Here is a 20,084-nt window from a genome sequence, read left to right as displayed (position 1 = left end):
TGAGAACAATTTAGTGGCACTGATAAAATTATAACAGTAAAAATAACTATGAGTCATGATAATATTAGTGATGAAAAATACCCTCTGTAGATTATTATCCCGCATTTGCGCTGGTTTTCACTGAATCGAGTTCAAAAAACGCAATAGGTACCTTACTCTAAGGAAATATGGTTAATTATTCTATGGAAAGAAATACTTACTCTATGGGCCCATTAGAAATAAAAGTAAATTATTCATAATGGATATACGGGGAAATTATACTCCTCTTCTATACATTTTCCGGCACTTTATATCTCTTTAAATATTGTGGCTGGGTATTTTTCTTTCAATTTGGCCAATGGTGATGGCTACAAATAGGAATTGTTAAGATGTCGTTTACTAATATGGTAGAAATTAAATTGAGTGAAAATAATATGTGATTGATATCATTTATTATCCCTACGGGAACGTTGGATATTGAATTTTCTTTATTAAAAATCATTCAGATGCATCTTGATGTAAGTGCGTGAAAAACTGGTCTAGATTTTTCCTGTTAATCGATGCACAAGGTGCTTTATTTTTGAAGCGCCGCTCTCAGAATCAAAGATATAAACACCAAAGAAGATATCTTCCTTGAAAAATATCATTCCACTTCACCTGGATATGACGGCATTGGAAAAATTTCAAATTATGTATTGTCTATTGAACAGGTGGCAGTTTATTGCAAGTAGCCATAATTGTGTAGTAGACTATATGGACAGTAACACAGAGCTTATTTCTTCTAATAAGGATTCTGATATCATGCGATAATTTGAAATTAGATGTAGCATGTAGATATTATTAATTCCAAGATGGTTTTGCATGGCAGGGTCAACAGTTTTGATTTATTTTAATACGCTTAACATGAAGTATCCTTTAGTTCACATGAAGCACGCTTTAAGATCCAGTCATTGCTCTCATTACCCTATTTATTAAGTTTAAACATTCTGTAATTTGACAGAGCGGCCCTAGAATATTATCCCATATCTAATTCTCTATTGAAAATTTTCAGTAGAAAGTATTTGAAGAATATTCGGAGATACTGTCCTCGTAAGTTAAAAAAAATCAATGTAGGAATGACAATTTTCAGATAAACTTTCTCTGTAATTTGACCTTTCATAAATTTTTGTCAAAGTTTTCCAAGATGTTTTACATCTTCACCATGATTAACTTTGACTGTCTATAAAGCTCTCTGAATTATTGACTTATCATCAATTATTACTACCTATGTTCTTTTATCCCATACCCTTTTTATATGGATGGAATGGAACGTAAGAAGTCGCCTTGTTCTAAGTTTTAAGATGGTTTAACTCTTATCCTGACCTGATATTAGAAACTGGTGCTCTTATCACACTCCGAATTTGTTTCAGAGCCAAACGGTTCTAAACTGACATGCTTTGAGCATTGATAAAATGTTTTGAATTGCTAAGGCGAGCGCGCAAGAAATCAAGGCTTCAGACGTAGCTTCCCTTATCGACACTAGATGGCAGCTGACGTTGGAGCCCCCGCTCAGTGGCGCTTCGTGGACGATGAGTGGACTTTTTCGACAGGACGTAATCAGACGGAGGCGTGTAACAGGTGCGCGTCTGCCCCGCGTCTCACGTGTGTCTGCCTTTCACGTAATCCCACAAGAAGTCGGATTCCAGGATAACCACCGGAGGTCTGCCACTTCACCTCAAGACCTTCACCCGACGGTAGACCCTGCGGTATCCGGAGAAGAAGCTAGAACTTAACGCTGCTCCAGAAAAATGGTGAGTCGCTGTTGCGAGCTACGCAGGTACTTACCTACACAAAAATAGGTCTAGTTTGTTTTCGTCCGGTCTTCGTTTGTCTTTTAGCCCGCCGAAGTTAACTTACAGCGCTAGTTCGGACAAAAATCATATTCATCGTGGAATCACCGCGTTTGGTGTAGACTGAATATGATAAGTTGTATCTTGTATTCTTTGGCGTAATAGCTTATCCCATGTCCAATTAATCACTACCTATCCGCAATAATAAATTGATGATATTGTAAAATATGAAGTAGGTGTAGGGTAATTTACTTTGACAGGGAAATTTTGTAGGCTATCAGTAATTATACGTGTATCGAGTGCTGAGACAATCAGGATTAATACCTTTACCTTAGGTATTTTAGTGTGTTACCTGGACCAATTATACTGCAGGAAGTTAGTTCATTTAAATTGGAAACATGTAGCTTTTGATAAATTTATGTAGCTGTAGCCTGAGCCTCGAATATATCAATATAATAGATGAAAATACATTAAAACTGGCGAATGCATGAAAATTTATTTCCAAGCAAAATTTTCTATCGGTGACTAAAAACCAAATTGAAGCTTATTAGTCACAAAAAAATTGCTTAAACTCGGCGTTCATCCAAGTATTAACATCGTCCTGCTGTATCAAAACTATATGAATTACTCCTACTTGTAGGCAATATAAGTTTAAGTTCCAGAACCACAGCTACATAGATGCTATCAAATAAGGTTGTTGAATTAGGGGATGGAGATTGAATTTGTGAAATATTTTACCCTTACGATAAATTGTAGGTAAAATATCCAATCGTGTTGAACGGAAAATATGTTGATTACTTGGCAGTGTTGAATGCAATGAACATTTGAAAGGCATTGCTGGTAAAAATGCACCTCACTTTGCATCTGGCAGTGATTATAAAGGTAAGTTCACCAACAGAAAAAAAATATATGACGATATAAATTATTTATCACGTTATTTACTCTCTGCCATATTTGTCATTACTTCATTAAAAATATTTCGTTTGGGCTTTTTCAAATATGATTCCAGACTAAAATTTATTCATGAAAGCTGTTAATAAATGTTAGATTTTTCAATTGGATGGCTTGGTATGATTTTATTGTTTCCATTTGAATTTCTCATCGTGTTTTCATTTTTTATAATTCTTCCCTTTATAAGTCGTTTTTCAGATATTATCTTTTTCATTTCTTTTGAAGGAAATGGGCGGGATATAGTGAGCAGTTTTTCATCGCTTGAATTGTTCCCTATTGTTAACCACAAAATTAAATACTTCTCGGGTAGCCTAATGGTTAGTTTTTTTTTTTTTTAGATGGGCCATTTTATATCAAAGTATTTTGCGGTCACAAACGCCTAAGGTTTATCACGTAAGGCCTTTGGCAGGTGTTGGTAACATTTCGTTGGTAATTTTTCTTCGATTTTGAATTTTCATTGTAGAATTTTTGTAAAAAAACTAACCCCTTGGTATACCAAAACGAAGGTGTTCAATCGTCCTTGTGTTTGGGCAGAATGAGGTTGCCTACGTGACCAAGTGGCCACTACAAATGGCCTATGGAGGTTGTGTTTAAGAAATCATTTTGCCCGGGTACGCATTTACTGTGTGACTGCCCTTCTGATCCTGAAAAATGGAATAGTGCCAGCCGTGAATAAACCACGCCGATCCAAAACTTACGCTCTTGATTTTCTTTCGTGTACCGCGGCGGGCTGGAGAAAGTTTACTCACCCGTGGCCTCGAATTTTCAATGGAATTATAAGACGATGGTTCGACGAGGCATATGCATCTTGTTTCATCATCTTCTCCAAGGAGACCCCACTGAGGTTGGTCGCGGTGAGTGCTGGTGAACCTGACGCGCGAGGATGCGTCTCCCTTGGTCTACCGGTCGCGTTTATTCGTGTCTTCCTTACGCATTTCTTGCTTTAAAATATTATAATAAATTCAAAAATTAAATAATTTAAAAACCCACCTTTGCGTTCGTGCAAGAAAGAAGAAAATTAAACATCAAAGCCTAGGCCCAAAGTCCCACGGTTAAATTTTCAGACGGAATACCATGTGTCGAAAACCAAAGACGCAGTGCGAATTCGATTTAAGTTTGAATTGGAGTTGCATACATTAATCATCTTATCCATGATAAAGTATAAAACACAAGGGAATTTCTACACTTAATTATAAAACTCCACTACCGGCCATGATTTCCACTTTCTATGGTATGGTTTATGACATAAAATGTCAAAACCATGGTCAGTAGTGGAGTTTTATATTTTTGAAAAGTGGAGATTACCATTTACAGGTTATATTTTACCATGGATGTATCGCACTTCCACAAAGTCAAGGCTAAAACGATTTTATGCGTTCATAATCATTTATTTGAGATTTTGGTAGCGGTATTGTAATAAATATTTACAAGGGGAAGAATATGATTTGAGGAGATGTAATTGACTATAAGTACTTGAACCTGTTTTCTTCTGATACGTCGTGAGACGCGTTAATCGTTGCGACGCAGGGTTCCTTATGTAGTTGCGAAGAAAGAAATCGTTAATTTTTTTATTGAAACTGAGCGATTGATACAAATATTAACCTTTCATCGGATGCACTTTTGAGATTTCTGAGTTCAGGCGCAATGTGCCCGACAAGCACAGATGTGAAAAACCATTATTAACTATGAAAATAAAAATGTAACCTTCCACACAATTTTATTTACAAAAGTACCGACCCGGTTTCGACACGTAGTGTCATTATCGAGTTATCGAAACCGGGTCGGTACTTTTCTAAATGAAATTGTGTGGAAAGTTACCATTTTATTTTATTCTCATGGATGTAAAACATTTCCACCAGATATCTCCGGACACTGTGCATTATGTCCATTATTAACTAACTGGTACACCTTTTAAGTTAAAAGCACCATTATTAGTGTAAACGAACACTTAAATGATGTCTTACTTACTATATATATGTATACCCTTTTACACACCGTCATATGGCCCCATTCCGATCCAGCAAGGAGCGATTTTACGTCCTCTTTAAGCTAATAAGTATTATTATATGTAATGCGATTTAGCAAGTGAATTCTATAAGATGAGTGTTTTTATTTAGCTAATCACGATTCTATTTTGCTTTATTGTACCATTATTGCCTTTTAAAGGGATCGGATTGGTATGGTGGCTAGAGTGTTGGCTTCCCACCCGGTGGGCCCGGGTTCAAATCCCGGCAGCGGCAGAGAATTTTCAGGGAATGCCCGATCCCTACTTGAGTGTTGTGTGGAGGACATTTCAAGCGCAACACTCCGTCCGTCGGATGGGACGTTAAGCCGTGGTCCCCTTGGTGCCTTTCGTTAAGAGCAGGAGAATGCCGACGCCGGGTTTCTCTCTATCCTTCCTTAACTATCCTTCCCTCATGGCGCAAATGACCTCAGCTATCGGTCGCCTCCAAATACCATACCATGCCTATTGCCTTTAACTATGCTGTATAATCTGCCACTGATCTATCGGCATAAATGCGAAAAGGGAAAGGCTGCATAAAGTGTGGCAAAACAAATCAGCTACTTAAAGCGTCAAAGGTCTTTGCCGCCAAGTGGCGCAGAGAAATGAAAGAAAAAAAAACTCGCGCTGTGCATGTCTGATCCATTGCACCCGACGGAAGAGTTAATATCGGAAGTGACGGTTTATATTTCCCTTGAGGAAAACGGTGCAAAAAAACCATTATCAACTGATTCTGAATTTTACTGTAAATTTTAATCGCATAGGTAATTGGGAAGTGGATTAAATTTGGATGAAAGTTTCTCGGGTTTTCAACCGGGTCAGGGTCTGCTTGGTGTCGGCCGACGTGTCGTTGGAAGACTTTCCCAACATCCTCAGGGCTGATGTAACTAGGTGACCTATGATTGGTGAAGGAGGAGGGTATATGTATCGTAACACAGCGACATCATCAGCCCTAATGCTCAGATTCTCGATTAAATTTGAGATGAAATGTTAAACTCACAAAGAAATAACAAAAAAATACAAACAAGAAAGTTACTTTATAAAAAAGTGGTGAAATGAACGTTACCCCGAAGTTTTCAGGGCACGTAGAGAATAAAATAATAACCTGCAACTCCACAACGGCTGGCTGTCTCAAATATGAAAATTCTACTTCGGAGAAAACACAAAGGTAAACTTTTTATGCATGTAATACGGGTAATTTATGTCTACTCTACGTAATTAGCCCTTTTTTTGAGATATTTATGGCCCCCGCGCACTGGCAACTTTTACAAAGCAACTATTTAGTTGCTTTGAGGAAGTCCCTATGGAACACACGGCGCGGCAGTTGCGGCAACTAAAAAGTTGCCCGTGCGCGGGGCAACAGTCAATTTCGTGTTTCATTTGAACATCCACAAAGCAACTAAATAGTTGCTTTGTAAAAGTTGCCAGTGCGCGGGGGCCATAATAATAGAACGCGTAGTAAAAAATTATTTAAAAAATTTATTGGAGCGAGATTGGGAGTGCAAAGTCCATTCTTCTACCTAACCCCTCGTCACTAAACTAATACACAATATTTACGGTAATTTCCCTGGAAAAAGTGCATGAAAATTTTATATACCGTGATTTAAAAAAAGATTAATTGCATCGAAGAATATGGTGATACTGACAATTACGGGAATACGAAATATGGCATTGCACTGATATAGCAGAGATTAATAATATAACATGTGGGAAACAAAATTAATTGTAAGGATTTGGTTCAATGAAAGTTTATAATAACGTATTATTTTTAGCGGAATACTTAATAAATCGAGATAAAAAATATCCGGTTGAGCGAAGAAGACTATTTCATGGACCGCAAAAAGCCTAACATAAGCGATGTTCAAATATGTAGGCACACCGACAATAAGTGACTCCGCGCACCGAAAAATTAGCCGTTTTGTCAACTTCATGAACTTTCTAACTCAACCTAGGGAAAACTACTACGTTTACAGCATTCATCTTCCACAACACGTTGCAAACAGTTATGTAGATCAAGATAACGGCTTTTGCGTATTTTTGAACGCACATTTTGACGTTAATTAACGAAAATATTTAAACATTACCTTATTCTACAGTTTTCCCTGAAATAAGAAATAACACTAATAGAAACACCTTTAAATTTATTTGTAATTTGTATATGATCCGATAATACTTGACTTATACGTAGCATAAATTATATATGGACATTAAGAAAATTCGCCGGAGCAAACGAATGTTGCGTTGCCAAGGCAGAGCGCAGAACTCAACTTATTGCCGGTGTGCCTACATACTTGAACATCGCTTGTGTTAGGCTTCCAGAACCCCAGAGTTGAAACTAGATTGTATTGCTGTATTCGCACGCAGGGTGGTGTTCCAATGGGCGGGTCTCAAGGTTGGAATCGTGACTGAAGAGTACCAGCATTAAAACTGCGTGACCCTCAATTGATCCCAAATTAAAAATCTTCGGTGAGTAAAAGAACAGTGGGAAAACTACTAGCCTGTCTTAGAGATGCCAAGTTATGATGGAGTGACGAGATTAGCAAGACTGTGTTAGGTAAGCCGCTCATATGCCATGGGTTATGTGATCCTTGGGATTATGCATGAGAAGTTGCGATAGACATAATTTTTTACGACATAAATGGAATAGATAGGATACGAAAATAAAAGTTAAACCCTTCAGTCGAGTTGCCTATTGTGTTACATAACTTAATCCATCCCTCTTGGTGGAATCTATTCCATGGAGAGAAGAACTCAACTTCATGGTGGTGATTTTTAAGTGGTGTCTATAGTATTTTCTCCTCAGCCAGACTGTCAGAATTCAGATCCCAGTGGTGGCGGAGATATTACTGAGAAAGCGTATTCCTACATAATTCACAGTGTCCGGCGATATCTGGTGGAAATGTTTTGTATCCATGAGAATGAAATAAAATTGTAAACTTGTTTGGAAGAAACTAAAATTGTTGTGAAACTAAAATTGTGTGGAAGTTTACCATTTTATTTTATTCTCAAGGCGTATTCCTGATTGAATGCTGTGGCGTTAATCGGTCTCTGCTTCCCGGGGCAAACGCGAAATACGCCTTTTCTTCTTTAACCTACAAAATATGGTATCACTTCGAAGATGAAGTTTTCAAACATTTTGGGAAATAGTAAACGGAAAATAATACTCTCCCATTTCAGAATTCTTTTTGGATAAATATTTGTCTCCATCATTACATTGATTTGAAAGATTTATTATTTAAAAAATACAAAACTAGAGGTGAATGAAATTATGAAGTGATTAATTGATATTTTTAATATGATTTTCCCTTCATTATGTAATGAATTTAAGATTTTTTTGTATAATGATTGCTTCCACGTTATTTATGTTCAATTAACCCTTAACCAGTGACGTGCAATTCTTGTTACACTACCAGTGACGTGCGGTCTGGGAGACCGCAATAAATCAAAAATTCATAAAATATTGCTACGCCATTTTTATTGTTTTGTTTAATTTTTCCTTTGAATGCTTAACTATTTTAAAACGTATATATTAAAATTTTTACACTCCCAATACGAACCAATTTGTCTAAAAAATTGTGATTTGAAGCAGGATCAACAAACTGATGCCAAAAACACTTGAGTTATAATTATTATATTTATGTATCAATATTTCGCCAGAATCAAAAAAGGCCTTAAATGTTAAAGTTGGAAGGCTAAGTAGTAAGTAGCCATGAAATTTATCCCGCTTATTCCTTTTCTTGATGCATTCTTAGTAAGTGACGTGCGGTCTCACAGACCGCTAATTGAGTTCAATTGCAAATTTACAGAAATTAATAAATGGAACGTTAAATTTTAAGAGTGGGATGTCCTTGTTATGCAAAAATATGAATATAACGAGAATTATAGATATTTTGAAATCTTAATTTTGAAAATATTCATAATTTTAGAAACGGTCACCGGTTAAGGGTTAAAAACATTTCTCACCCAAAACTTGAACAATACTTTGTACAAGTGAGGAAATTAACAGACTTTTTATAAAGGAAATATACCTATGTTACATTATTTTTTTAAATTTGCAATAATTTTTTTGTGAACCCAAGGTTTTAAACTACCAAACTTATTTGCGTCCGTTTCGATAAGTTCTAATAGTAAAAGCACTGCAGCAACTAGGTAGTTAGTTCTTTCACTTTCTTTTTAGTTCGCCTGCCTTGCTTTTAATAGACGTACTACAGATATGGACTGCCAAGTATATTTCCGACGACGCCTGCTTGGCCCTTTTCCAAAGCTTTTTTTTTTATTGAGCGATCGCGTAGAAGCGGTTGAATGATATTGTAATTGGCTACCTGTTCATCTTCTGCTTTCCTGTTACTTCTTCTGCTTGCCAACAGTGCTGTGCTCTAATGTGTGTGAAGGATGGGCTAAAATATAATTTTTTGACAATATCGAGTATTATTTTTTTATTCCACTAGTGTCAGCCAGCATGCGACATCGGTAATAACCAATGGCGCTTAATAAACCCTACCATTGTATGAAATAAGAAAAGGCTATATGTTAAAAGTTAAGGACTGATAATTGAATATTGTAATAGACTCAAAAGAGAAATTATATGGACTTGTCGGAGGAATTCAGCCTCTAATGACTTAAGCGTCTATCACTCAAGTGGAACGTATTACTTAAGCCCGACTCTTAATAACCATGCCTAAAGAACTTAACAGTTTTCAGTGGGCAATGACGAACTACTGTCACATGTATAAAATATAGCTTTAATAGAATCAGGCAGAGATAGGTCAAATTAGTATACTCTATGAAGATACATTATGCAGAATAATGCAGATATGAATTTTAATGTATGGAATTTTCCGTACGTTTCAGTTCATCAAAATACCGGATAGTACACTGAAAGAAAAAATTGGCTGTGGTATCCAAGAGTTGGATCCCACGTCCAAATTAAATGGTTGCTAGGCCCCCATCCATTTAGTTGGATGAGGGAGCCATTTTAAATGGTTGGGTAAGAGATGGTTGGGACAACCAACTCGTTGGATACCACAGCCAGTGTCGTTGGGTCTGATGTCTATCTATATTGGATGCTACGGCTTTGCGAAATTGTTGCTGTAGCGTTTAATGAATGGGCCATATTTCAGCGGATATTATTATTAATAATGACACTAGTGGCGTAGCGAGGGGGGAGGTCCGGGGGTCCGATACCCCCCCCCCCAAAATATGAAAGCACAATTAATTTACTTCATACTTAAATGAAAACAAAATAGGGAAAAATCATGAATTAAAAAAAATTTCTTAGATTATGAAAAGTGTAAAAATTATTGATATCTGAAGTACTATAATCTTTAGCTAAAAATTATCTAGTAATTCACATGTATACCGATATGCGTGCACTTATAAAGTGTCAGTATAACCAACCTGGATGTTATCCTTAAATTTAAAAACTCATCGTAATTAATCCCTTCATTTTGTTAAATTCAAGTATATCGGGACTAGCCACGGTGATAGCTTTAAGGAGTCACCCGCAATGCACAAACTGCGAAAGATCCACAGAGAAAAAATCATTCGCCTTGACCGAGATTCGAGCCCGGATGCCCCGATTTCCGGTCGAGTGCTTTAGCCAGTTAAGCTACCAATACCGGGACCGGGACATTGCTAGTGACTCCTTGAAGTTATCACCGTGGCTACTCAAATTAATCAAGAGAGACCGCCTCTATGTGGTCAAAGTTCGGGCTTTGCTCTCCGGCTGTGGCGCTGTGCGCACGATTTGGACTGTTTGTGGAATCATATACTCAGCAGTCCATACCACCTTCTTCGGTATAGTCCTTAAATTTCCACAGTAGAGAATGACGCCTCGGTAGCTTAATTGGCTAAAGCACCTGACCGGAATTTGGGGGATATGGGTTCGAATCCTGGTCAAGGCGGGATTTTTTTCACTGTGGGTTTTTCGCATCCTTCATTTAGCTTAGCCCTCATGGGCGCACCCAGCGAGGGGCAGGAGGGGGCAGCTGCCCCCCCCCTAGAAGCAAAAATCGCAAATGTCTTTGAGGAAAATTATATTTCTTCAATCAAATAATTTTAAAAACTAATAAAGAGCTGTTACAGTTTCCCTAAAATGTTGGTGTCTTTCACCTTTTCCATGCTTAAATCTTACGTTTATCTTGAACAACCATGGCTTATCCCCCCCTCCAGTTTTGATCCTGGGCAGGCCCTTGTTAGCCCTTGCATTGGTTTGAAACAAATATTTGTGAAAACGAGCTAAAACAACCCCTGGGCATCTATGTGGTATCCAACTCAAAACGTTCAAGGAATTCTTCCAGACATTTCTTTCTCATTCACAAAAATCATTTCCCGTGCTCCCTCGTAGAATACATTCCAACATGTACGGCATCGCTGTGGGACGAAGATTCGGGGAAATTGCGGCCTTGTAATTTTTTGATTATGCTCCCCTCGTAGATTGGGGACAACCGGTTCGTCTTTCAAAGAAATCCTGCCCATAATATTTTTCGCCTTGCCCGAGTGGATGCGAGCTTGACTTCTCGCTTCTCGAGGGCAAAATATATGCCTCATGGCCTCTCAACTTTCTAAATATTGTGTATGGTCACTTTCCCGGTCGCAATTTTTCACGCGTATGACACTAAAGGTCGGCGTTCAACATGACGTGGATCTGGGTTTCTAGTGATACGAATAAAATTATTACTAATAGGTAATACTGACGATATTGTTGGTAAACTTTTCGCAGGATTCCCACCGGGTTAAAAAATTCATTCCTGTCGACGTTTCGTGCTCCGACTCAAGGTTCACCCTCAGGGCTGCTTGTAAGTGCCGAGTCGGAGTTCGAAACGTCGCGTCGGTAAAATGAATTTTTAACCCGGTGGGAAGCATGAAAAATTTTACCCACAATATCGCCAGCTCAGTAGTTTCAGGTGTCAGGAATTCATTTCTGCCGACGTTTCGTGCTCCGACTCCAGACTCACCCTCAGATCTGTTTGTTAAGTGCCGAGTTGCAAAGTTCGAAGCGTCGCGACGCGTCGCACAGTGGGCTAGAATCGAAAAAAAGCTGGCCAAAACTTCAGAAACGATTTTTTTGAGCTAGGAAGTTGAAACTTCGCATGCATATTCTCAAATAAATTTTGCATAAATTGTCTGATTATTTTTTTCCTGTGCCTTCACACTAACAATATAATTGATGTCAAATTTGAGCAAATTTAGCGAAATACGACCACTCTTGATTTTTTCTGAAAATTGCCAACTATTTTTTCGTGCTGTGGTTTATGAATAATTTTATTGGCAAAAATCGCTCGATCACTTTCGATCATCAGGAGGGCTCTGCCAATTCCATTCCGCAGAAGGCTGATTTCTTTTGCCTCTCAGTTCGCATTTTAATCAGTTTTCAAAAATGTCCGCGTCGAGGTGATGAATGCTATGCGAACCACTTCTTTTTTCGATATTTTGCGGTACAATTTTTGTAATTGCGAGGAATAGCGTTGATCTTTTATGAATTTGATTGATCACGTCATCATGTATATAAATTTCCGTTAATACTGCGAGTTATACCTAATTTCCTCGAGAAATTCGGGTCACGAGGTCTTTCAGTGACGCGAGTGGAGAATTTTGTAATCCCATTTAAATGCCCAAATGAAACAAAATCTTCCACATTCTTCCATTCTCTCATTGGCTTACAAGAATAGAAATAACGCGAAAATGTCCACCCATTTTTCATGAGTTTATGCCGTCATTGGATTTTTTGTTCATATAATAATTACGGGAGAAGGAATTTTATGCAGGGAAGGAATCGCTCTCAGGCGTATAAACAACTACGAATCACACGAGGCCGAGGAGTAGCTGATAAGAGGTGACCCGCTCGCCAATATTTTGTGACATCATCAGATTATCTGCGTAAGGCCGTCGATTCTTTGCCGCGAATAGCTCAGGGAGAAGGAGAGATATCAAAAACGAAAATTCGGATCACGATGTCTGTCAGTGACGCGAGTGGAGGATTTTGTAAAACCATTTAAATGCGCGGCGGCTGACAACACACATTAATATACATGATGACGTGATCTAACAAATTCATAAAAGATCAATGATATTCCCCGCAATTACAAAAATTAACTGCAAAATGTCGAAAAAAGAAGTGTATCGTATACCACTTATCACCGCGCCGCGGACATTTTTGAAAACCAATTGAAATGCGAACTGAGTGGCAACAGAAATCAGCCTTCTACGGGATAGAATTGGCAGAGCCCTCCTAATGATCGAACGCGAGTAATTAAATACGTGAAGAAGCCCATTACGTGTGATATTGGCACTCATGTCACGAATGTGTTACATCACAAATGCCTAAGGAGTCGTTAGATATTAATAACAGAGTTGGGATAGAATAAGCCGAGAGTTACATCATCTTCAGTTATGTCCGAAAAACGCCTAAAACTACCAAAATTTCAAAACTTTCTGTGCGATGCGGCACGATTTCCCGGTATCCCATTGCAAAAATAATTTTCATTACTTATTGTCTCACCAAATGAAACAAAACTGGGGGACGTCCCAAAATAAATTCGAAATTTTTAAAAATAAGGACCACCCTAACATCGGCGCAAAAAATATAGAACGCTGAACTTTGAAAAGCATTTATACGAAATTCTACCGAAGGCCCGTCGGGTCGTGTCAAATATAGTTTTACTCATTGTTTATTCGACTACAACATTGAATCATTAAAGATTATTTGAATGTAAACGTTTCGCTTCTACGGTCGATAAAATGAAGAAGAACACGCGAAAAAATATGAGAACGGTAAAACGGTCGTCTTCTTAATCTTGTCACGGGCAAAATATTTGATTGGTGCATTTCATTGCATTTTTTATAGAGAGAACAACATCTTCGCATGTCAAAGAGCTGTTTAAAATTAAATTTTACCCATTCTTTGATTTTTTTAAATGGCTTCAAGGTAGATTTCAATTTCCGAGGTGTAGAAGAGTAAATCAATATCGAAGTTACGTATGCTTTATGAAAAAAATATTTTTTCAGGAAATGTTGATATTACTCCTATTACTGAAAATAACACACAAAGACGAAAATCACCATTGTGATAGCGTGAATTTCTGTGAGGTGAGATTTAGTGTGACATTACTAGCCTCGGATTTCGGCATAGTTACGTTAAGCGCTGTTAATGCTTACTCTGAGGTTGTGTGTGAAATTAAGCTCGCCAGCGCGCACGAGCATCGCTCGGTTGGATGCAAGCCGTACCCACTAGACGCATCGAGTCTGTCGACGGACTATCCTTTGAGCGGCTCTATCGGCCGCGTGACCGACTGCGGTAGAATTTACGTCTTGTCTGCGAATAGCGCTCGCCCTTCAGACCTGTTTCTTGACAAGCTCACGTCAACATCACGTACTCGCGGTTACGTAAGGTTGTCGCCCGATGCATCTCGCTGCAACTACCGCTATCACAGTGGGCGAAATCGAAACTGCAGCTGTCTTTAAGTGACGTTATCCGACGGAAGGTAAATGAAGACTGCAAAGCATGTTGATTTTTTGTGAATAGTTTTTCAGTGGTACGATGGCCTGAAGAAGACAATCGTGTAGGGACAAGTAGTTGGCGAGAATGGAAAAAGGAGGACCTCGAATGAAATATCTGGAACAGCTAAAGACGATTAATATGACAACCCATTTGTGGAAGAAAAGAAATATATAGGTATGAAAAGATATCTGATACAAGATTTGAGGAGATAGCTGCGTCAAATTAATCTTAAGTTTGTTGACCAGTGATGATGATGATGAGTTTTTTTATTAAATCCACACTTATTCCTGCAGTTTTTTGTTGCCTCTAGTTACGTTTTCACGTAAAAAACGTGTCTCTGTCGATTTTAGTTACATTATTAAAATTGCTAATAGATAGAAATTTGTGACTATGTTCTTGTTATGGTTCGAATAAAAATGCTGCTTTTTAAAATTTTTAATTTATTGTAATATTTTCCTCACTTAAGTTTAAATAAAGACGTGATATTTGAGATGAATTTATAATCTATTGCAATAGTATGACTAAACTCCATCGTTTACATTCTATCAGGGCCGAAGAACCTGAAATGGTTTAGAATTATCGAAAATCGTTAAAATTTACGCTGCAACTGAACAATCATAATGCTGAAATTCCTAGTTACTAGCTACTTGAAGTGATGATGTAGAATTTAATAAAATTTTAATGCAATTACTTGCAAAGCAATAATGTAAATAAAAATATTGATGAAAGTACATAAAAATGGAAAATATAACCGAGAGTTTCAGGCGTTACTTAATGAAGTTGCTTCATGTTAAATAAAATATTTGTTTTTTTTTACGTATTTCATTTCACACGACCAGTTCCATCGAAGGGCGACATCATCTGGTGATGATCTCGCAACTCGTTGTACATTATAGTCCTCAACCAGATGTCGCACCGCGACGAAGCAGTTTTTTTATTAAATACGTGAAATTAACAAAGTTTTTTCATTTAATGCAAATGGTATCGTAAATTAGTTACTGTATTCCAGTTAGGATCAAGTTTAATAAAATCGGGTCATAAATACAAAGCGCATAGAATGCAGTAGATCACTTATCCTTTTGTTTAAGGGAAACGGCATTGATATACACTAAAATTTATGAAGACAAAAGAGCCTTTTAGGTTCTCTCATGAAGTCATAAATTATATAACTGGGATCAATTCCTCTGTAGTAAGAGATGGAGAAATCCTGATCAGAATTTGAACGATAGGTAGAGGCAACTTTCAGTCGATTTCCGCACTACTGGGATATACCGGCTAATGGTTAATGGGTGAGATGCTGATCGGAGAATATCTTTCGCTCTTTTAAAATTATTTTTTACGAATTCGATTCTCCTTGTTAATCATTCACTTCCGTGTATCTATTATTCCCCCACCTCCTAGAATCTATTGTGAATTCATGAAGGGTTTCAAATTGCTGGCGTTTCTCGAAGATTAATGAGAAGAAGAAAAGAGAAAGCAAGAATTGTTTTCTTCCTACTTGCTAGAGTATATAATGTCATACAGACAAGATTACAATAGATGGCGTTGGCTTTCGGAAAAATTTCATATAGCTGGTTCATTTACAAATATATGGAAAATTCTGATCAATTTTCTACTCTTTGGAGTTAAAACTTTTAGACATTATAGTCTTCAAATAATATGCACAATATTCCTTGCTGTTTATTACCATCACAACATAACTCAGCCATCTTTTCCCGAATAATACCCCATAGTCATTGTGTCATTTAGACTATTAAAATAGCCCTTGTGATAACGCAGGCTCGATAATCTCAAAAAAAATATAAACCAAATAAAAATCTTCATGAATATCATATGATCTTCCATGCATCTGACAGCACGCTATTTTCAGTTGTAAAAGTAAGTTCTTAAAAATCTCGGATTTCATTGAAAAATCGCAGTTCAGTTATCCGCCGTTTGTATGCAAACCGAGAGCTGCGATTAAATCTGGACCCAGCCATGAAGAAATATAGTTAACATATGAGTAATCCAACGTAGTGCGAAGAAGTTGGAGAAAAAATGATCACAACTTACATTCTTGGAGTGTTTCTTTATAGCGGTGAAGGATGGACGATCATAGCAACAGAGAAGTCATCATTGGAAGCATTCTAAATACGGTGCTACAGGGAATGACGAAAATGACAAAGACTTATCGTACAGACTAAAGAATTATACTTATACGCATAGAATAATGTGATGTAGTTGACAGAATATGAGAGAAAAAAGTTTTCTGAAACCCAGAGAAGATGACGGGACAGCTTTATCACATCCACATCATAAGAGATATGGTCTTAAAAAGACAATTGTCGACACGACGACAGTACGGAGAGGAAAGATTCCTATGGGATATGTGGGTCAATTAGCATAGATTTCAATGAGAATGAACACGTACAGCATCGTAGAAATGAAAAAAGTATTTGACTTTCGGTAGAAACCCATGCTGAAGTTCGTTCTGAGAAAATGGCTTGTTGGTGTAACTGGCTAACACGCCTAACCGGCGATTGGGATATCCGGATCCGTCTACCGGCAAAATCAAATATTTTTTCATGGCGAACTTCATCCCTGGGTGTGGATAACGTTTTCCCCTTTGAAATCAGGTCTCTATGATTTTAGCGACGCAAGTGGCGACTAAAGTAAATTCATTCAAATTGGCGGTGGGTGGCAACAAATAAGGTGTGACAGATTAAATATGAAGATCAAATTGAGGATTAAAGTTTTAGGATAGTTAATCAACATATCCCTCTTGCGGTAAAGTACAATAATGTCCACGAAATTAACTTTAAACGGGTCATTATAATTTATAATATATAATCATCACTCAGGCCCGAAATCGTATTTCTTTAAATTTTAAAATAAAAAACGCGACAGTCGCCGCTCAGTTTTCATGAGTTGGTGACGTGATTATCTGTTAGCGGCGTCTATCGCGTTTTTTATTTTAAAATTTAAAGAAATACGATTTCGGGCCTGAGTGATGATTATATATTATAACGACCCCTTTAAATTTAATCTCGTGGACATTATTGTAATTTACCGCAAGAGGGATATGTTGATTAACTATCCTAAAACTTTAATCCTCAATTTGACCTATAAATTTGATCTTCATATTTAATCAGTCACACCTTATTTGTTGCCACCCACCGCGAATTTGAATGAATTTACTTTAGCCGCCACTTACGTCGCTGAAATCGTAGAGACCTGATTTCAAAGGGGAAAAAAGTTTAGCATACTAAGGGATGAAGTTCACCATGAAAAAATATTTGATTTAGCCGGTATACGAATCCGGATCTCCCAATCGCCGGTCAGGCATGTTAGCCAGTTACACCAACAAGCCATTTTCTCAGAGAGAACTTCAGCATGGGTTTCTACTGAAAGTCAAGTATTTTTTAATACATAGTATTTTATACTATTATACTATTTTTTCATTGTACTGCGTACAAAGCCACTTGTTTCATGCAGGGAAAAAAGCTATAATCAAAATTATCACCCAAAATATGTATTTATGATGATATAACTTATCGACTTCATTACTTTTAATGCTATTCCTCGGGAATGTATCTCATAATCGTCAACGATAGCTATTGCAAGTCCATGTTTACCTCTACATCGGTTAAAAAGCTGCATTCCTGCGAAAAAAATTTTTCCCAAGACCTGAAGTAGTATATCGAAATGAGGAAGAAAGGTGTGCAGCAAGTTTCCGAGATCTGCAACCGGTTGGAAAATACTTCCTGCCTCGATCTGTCTTCAATGGATTCAAACGGGCGTGACTTGAAATGAAGATTGCGTCTTTCTTTTTTAGCTCTCACCTTGCTCCGCCAGAAGGTCGCAGTCCGCGATATAATTTTCGGGGTTTCAAGAGGGAGTGAGTTTATGAACACCGATGTTCCCGATTAAATTCCCTGCATGCTGCATTTTGGAATGTGCCACGAATTTTACAATAGAGGATTCTCCAATAATCCACCAGATGTCGCTGCTAGTCTTCTGGGTTGTCTTCCGCGTCGATTCATCTTCGAGACGACAGTTTAACCGGCGTTGCAGCAAGCCTCTTGAAACCTGCAGTATATATTTTAAAGATTTCGATAATTCAAAACGGCTTCCTGCTATTCGGTACTTATTGAATGTAAAAATACAAACCTGAAGACGTCTGCTGCATCCCCGGTGAAACTGTCGTCACATGAAGATGAATCGACGAGGAGTACAGCCCTGAAGCATAGATGCGCTTATCTCACTTCACCGCGGAAGCCTACATCAACAACGAATTTTGCCAACCACCGCGCATTTGAATGACTTTACTAAAGACGCCCATCGCGTCGCTGACATCAGAGCGACCCGAATTTCTTAGGGGGAAAAACCTATACTCAAAGCTATCAACCAAAATTTTAATAATATTAACAATATTATAATCTATTGAATTCATGACTTAAACGGCTTTTTCTCGGGAGTATAACTCATAGTGGTCATCAACCCTTCCATATCAATTTTTTTGACAACAATTTCTGATAATATTTTATTGTAAAGTATAATTTTTCTCATTCTTTTTCCTAATGCATTTTTCTAATTTTATTTTTATGATAAATAATTTTTTTTCTAATAGGTACCTATAATAAAGCTATACGAGTTATATATTTACGTGTGTTGTATCACAACAGTATAATTTGAAAAGAAAAGCTGAAGAAGCCGACTCATGTCCAGCGCAGATATGAAAAAAATGTTGCTATAGAAATGTTTGCTAAATTTGTTGTGAAAATTCTAAATTAGAATAAGTTCAATGAACTTTAAAAATGACAGGCCCACAATGAAACTTTAATAATCGAGTTGGCTTTGGGTCGTCAACTGAAAGCAACACAAAAATAGAAGTTTGAAACTGCTAATGAAAGAATTATTAGTATTGTGCCTGGGTACGATATTTGTTAGAATGGAAATTAAACTGTAGAATATTTAAACCCTTCGAAAATACGATTAATTTTGATTATTTTAATACGATAAATAAATAAAAATTTGCCTACTATTTTATGAAATAATAAGCTTAGAAATATTTAATTTAGAAATTTTAGTCTAGAATCAATTTTGTTAGGAAAATATTTCTATAAAACTATATCATCACCATTTCTGGTCAGAAATCCTAAGATTGGTTTGACGCAGCTCTCCACTCAATTCTCCTATCAGCTAATCTTTCCACACATACGTATTTCTTCTATTTCACATCCTCCTTTACCTGTTCCATATATTTTGTTCGAGGTCTTCCTTTTCCATTCTTGCCTTCCACTTGCCCTTCGACGATTGTCTTCATCAGGCCGTCATGTCTCAAAATGTGGCCTATAAGGTTGTTCCGTCTTCTTATTAAGGTTTTCATGAGGCTTCTCTTCTCTCCTACTCCTCTTAGGACTTCCTCGTTACTAACTCGGTCGATCCATTTGATTTTCATCATTCTTCTGTAGCACCACATTTCGAAGGCCTCTATCCTTGCTTTCTCCGCTGCGGTCATTGTCCATGCCTCACTTCCGTATGGGAGCATACTCCAGATGTAGGTTCTTATAAATTGTTTCTTTACTTCCATATTTAAGTTTCCCGCTGTTAGCAGGTCTCTCTTTTGGTGGAATGTTCTCTTCGCCTGAGCTATTCTGCTAATAATTTCTTTCTTGTTTCTCCCGTCACTAGTTATCTTGCTTCCAAAATAACTGAATTCATCCACCTCTATCAGTTTTTGCTTCCCTATTTTAATGTTAGTCTTGACTTCTTCTTTTCTGCTGCATACCAATATCTTGGTTTTCTTCGTGCTTATTTTCAGTTGATATTTTCTCATTACCCT

The 20,084-nt window shown here is 37.4% G+C and overlaps 1 protein-coding gene across 1 annotated transcript in view; it reads left to right on the top strand.

Moving 5' to 3' along the window:
* The first annotated feature begins 1,602 nt into the window (after positions 1 to 1,602).
* The window catches only part of LOC124166969 (pyridoxine/pyridoxamine 5'-phosphate oxidase-like), a 64,602-nt gene continuing 46,120 nt past the window's right edge, over positions 1,603 to 20,084 (top strand). Inside the window, exon 1 of the mRNA XM_046544716.1 lies at positions 1,603 to 1,769. Within this exon, the coding sequence (XP_046400672.1) occupies positions 1,767 to 1,769 (3 nt within the window). The 5' untranslated portion in view covers positions 1,603 to 1,766. The remainder of the gene's footprint in view (positions 1,770 to 20,084) is intronic.

Source organism: Ischnura elegans, chromosome 10 (assembly GCF_921293095.1).
Source record: "Ischnura elegans chromosome 10, ioIscEleg1.1, whole genome shotgun sequence".
Lineage (NCBI taxonomy): Eukaryota > Metazoa > Arthropoda > Insecta > Odonata > Coenagrionidae > Ischnura > Ischnura elegans.
This window is presented reverse-complemented; position numbering and strand designations above follow the sequence as displayed.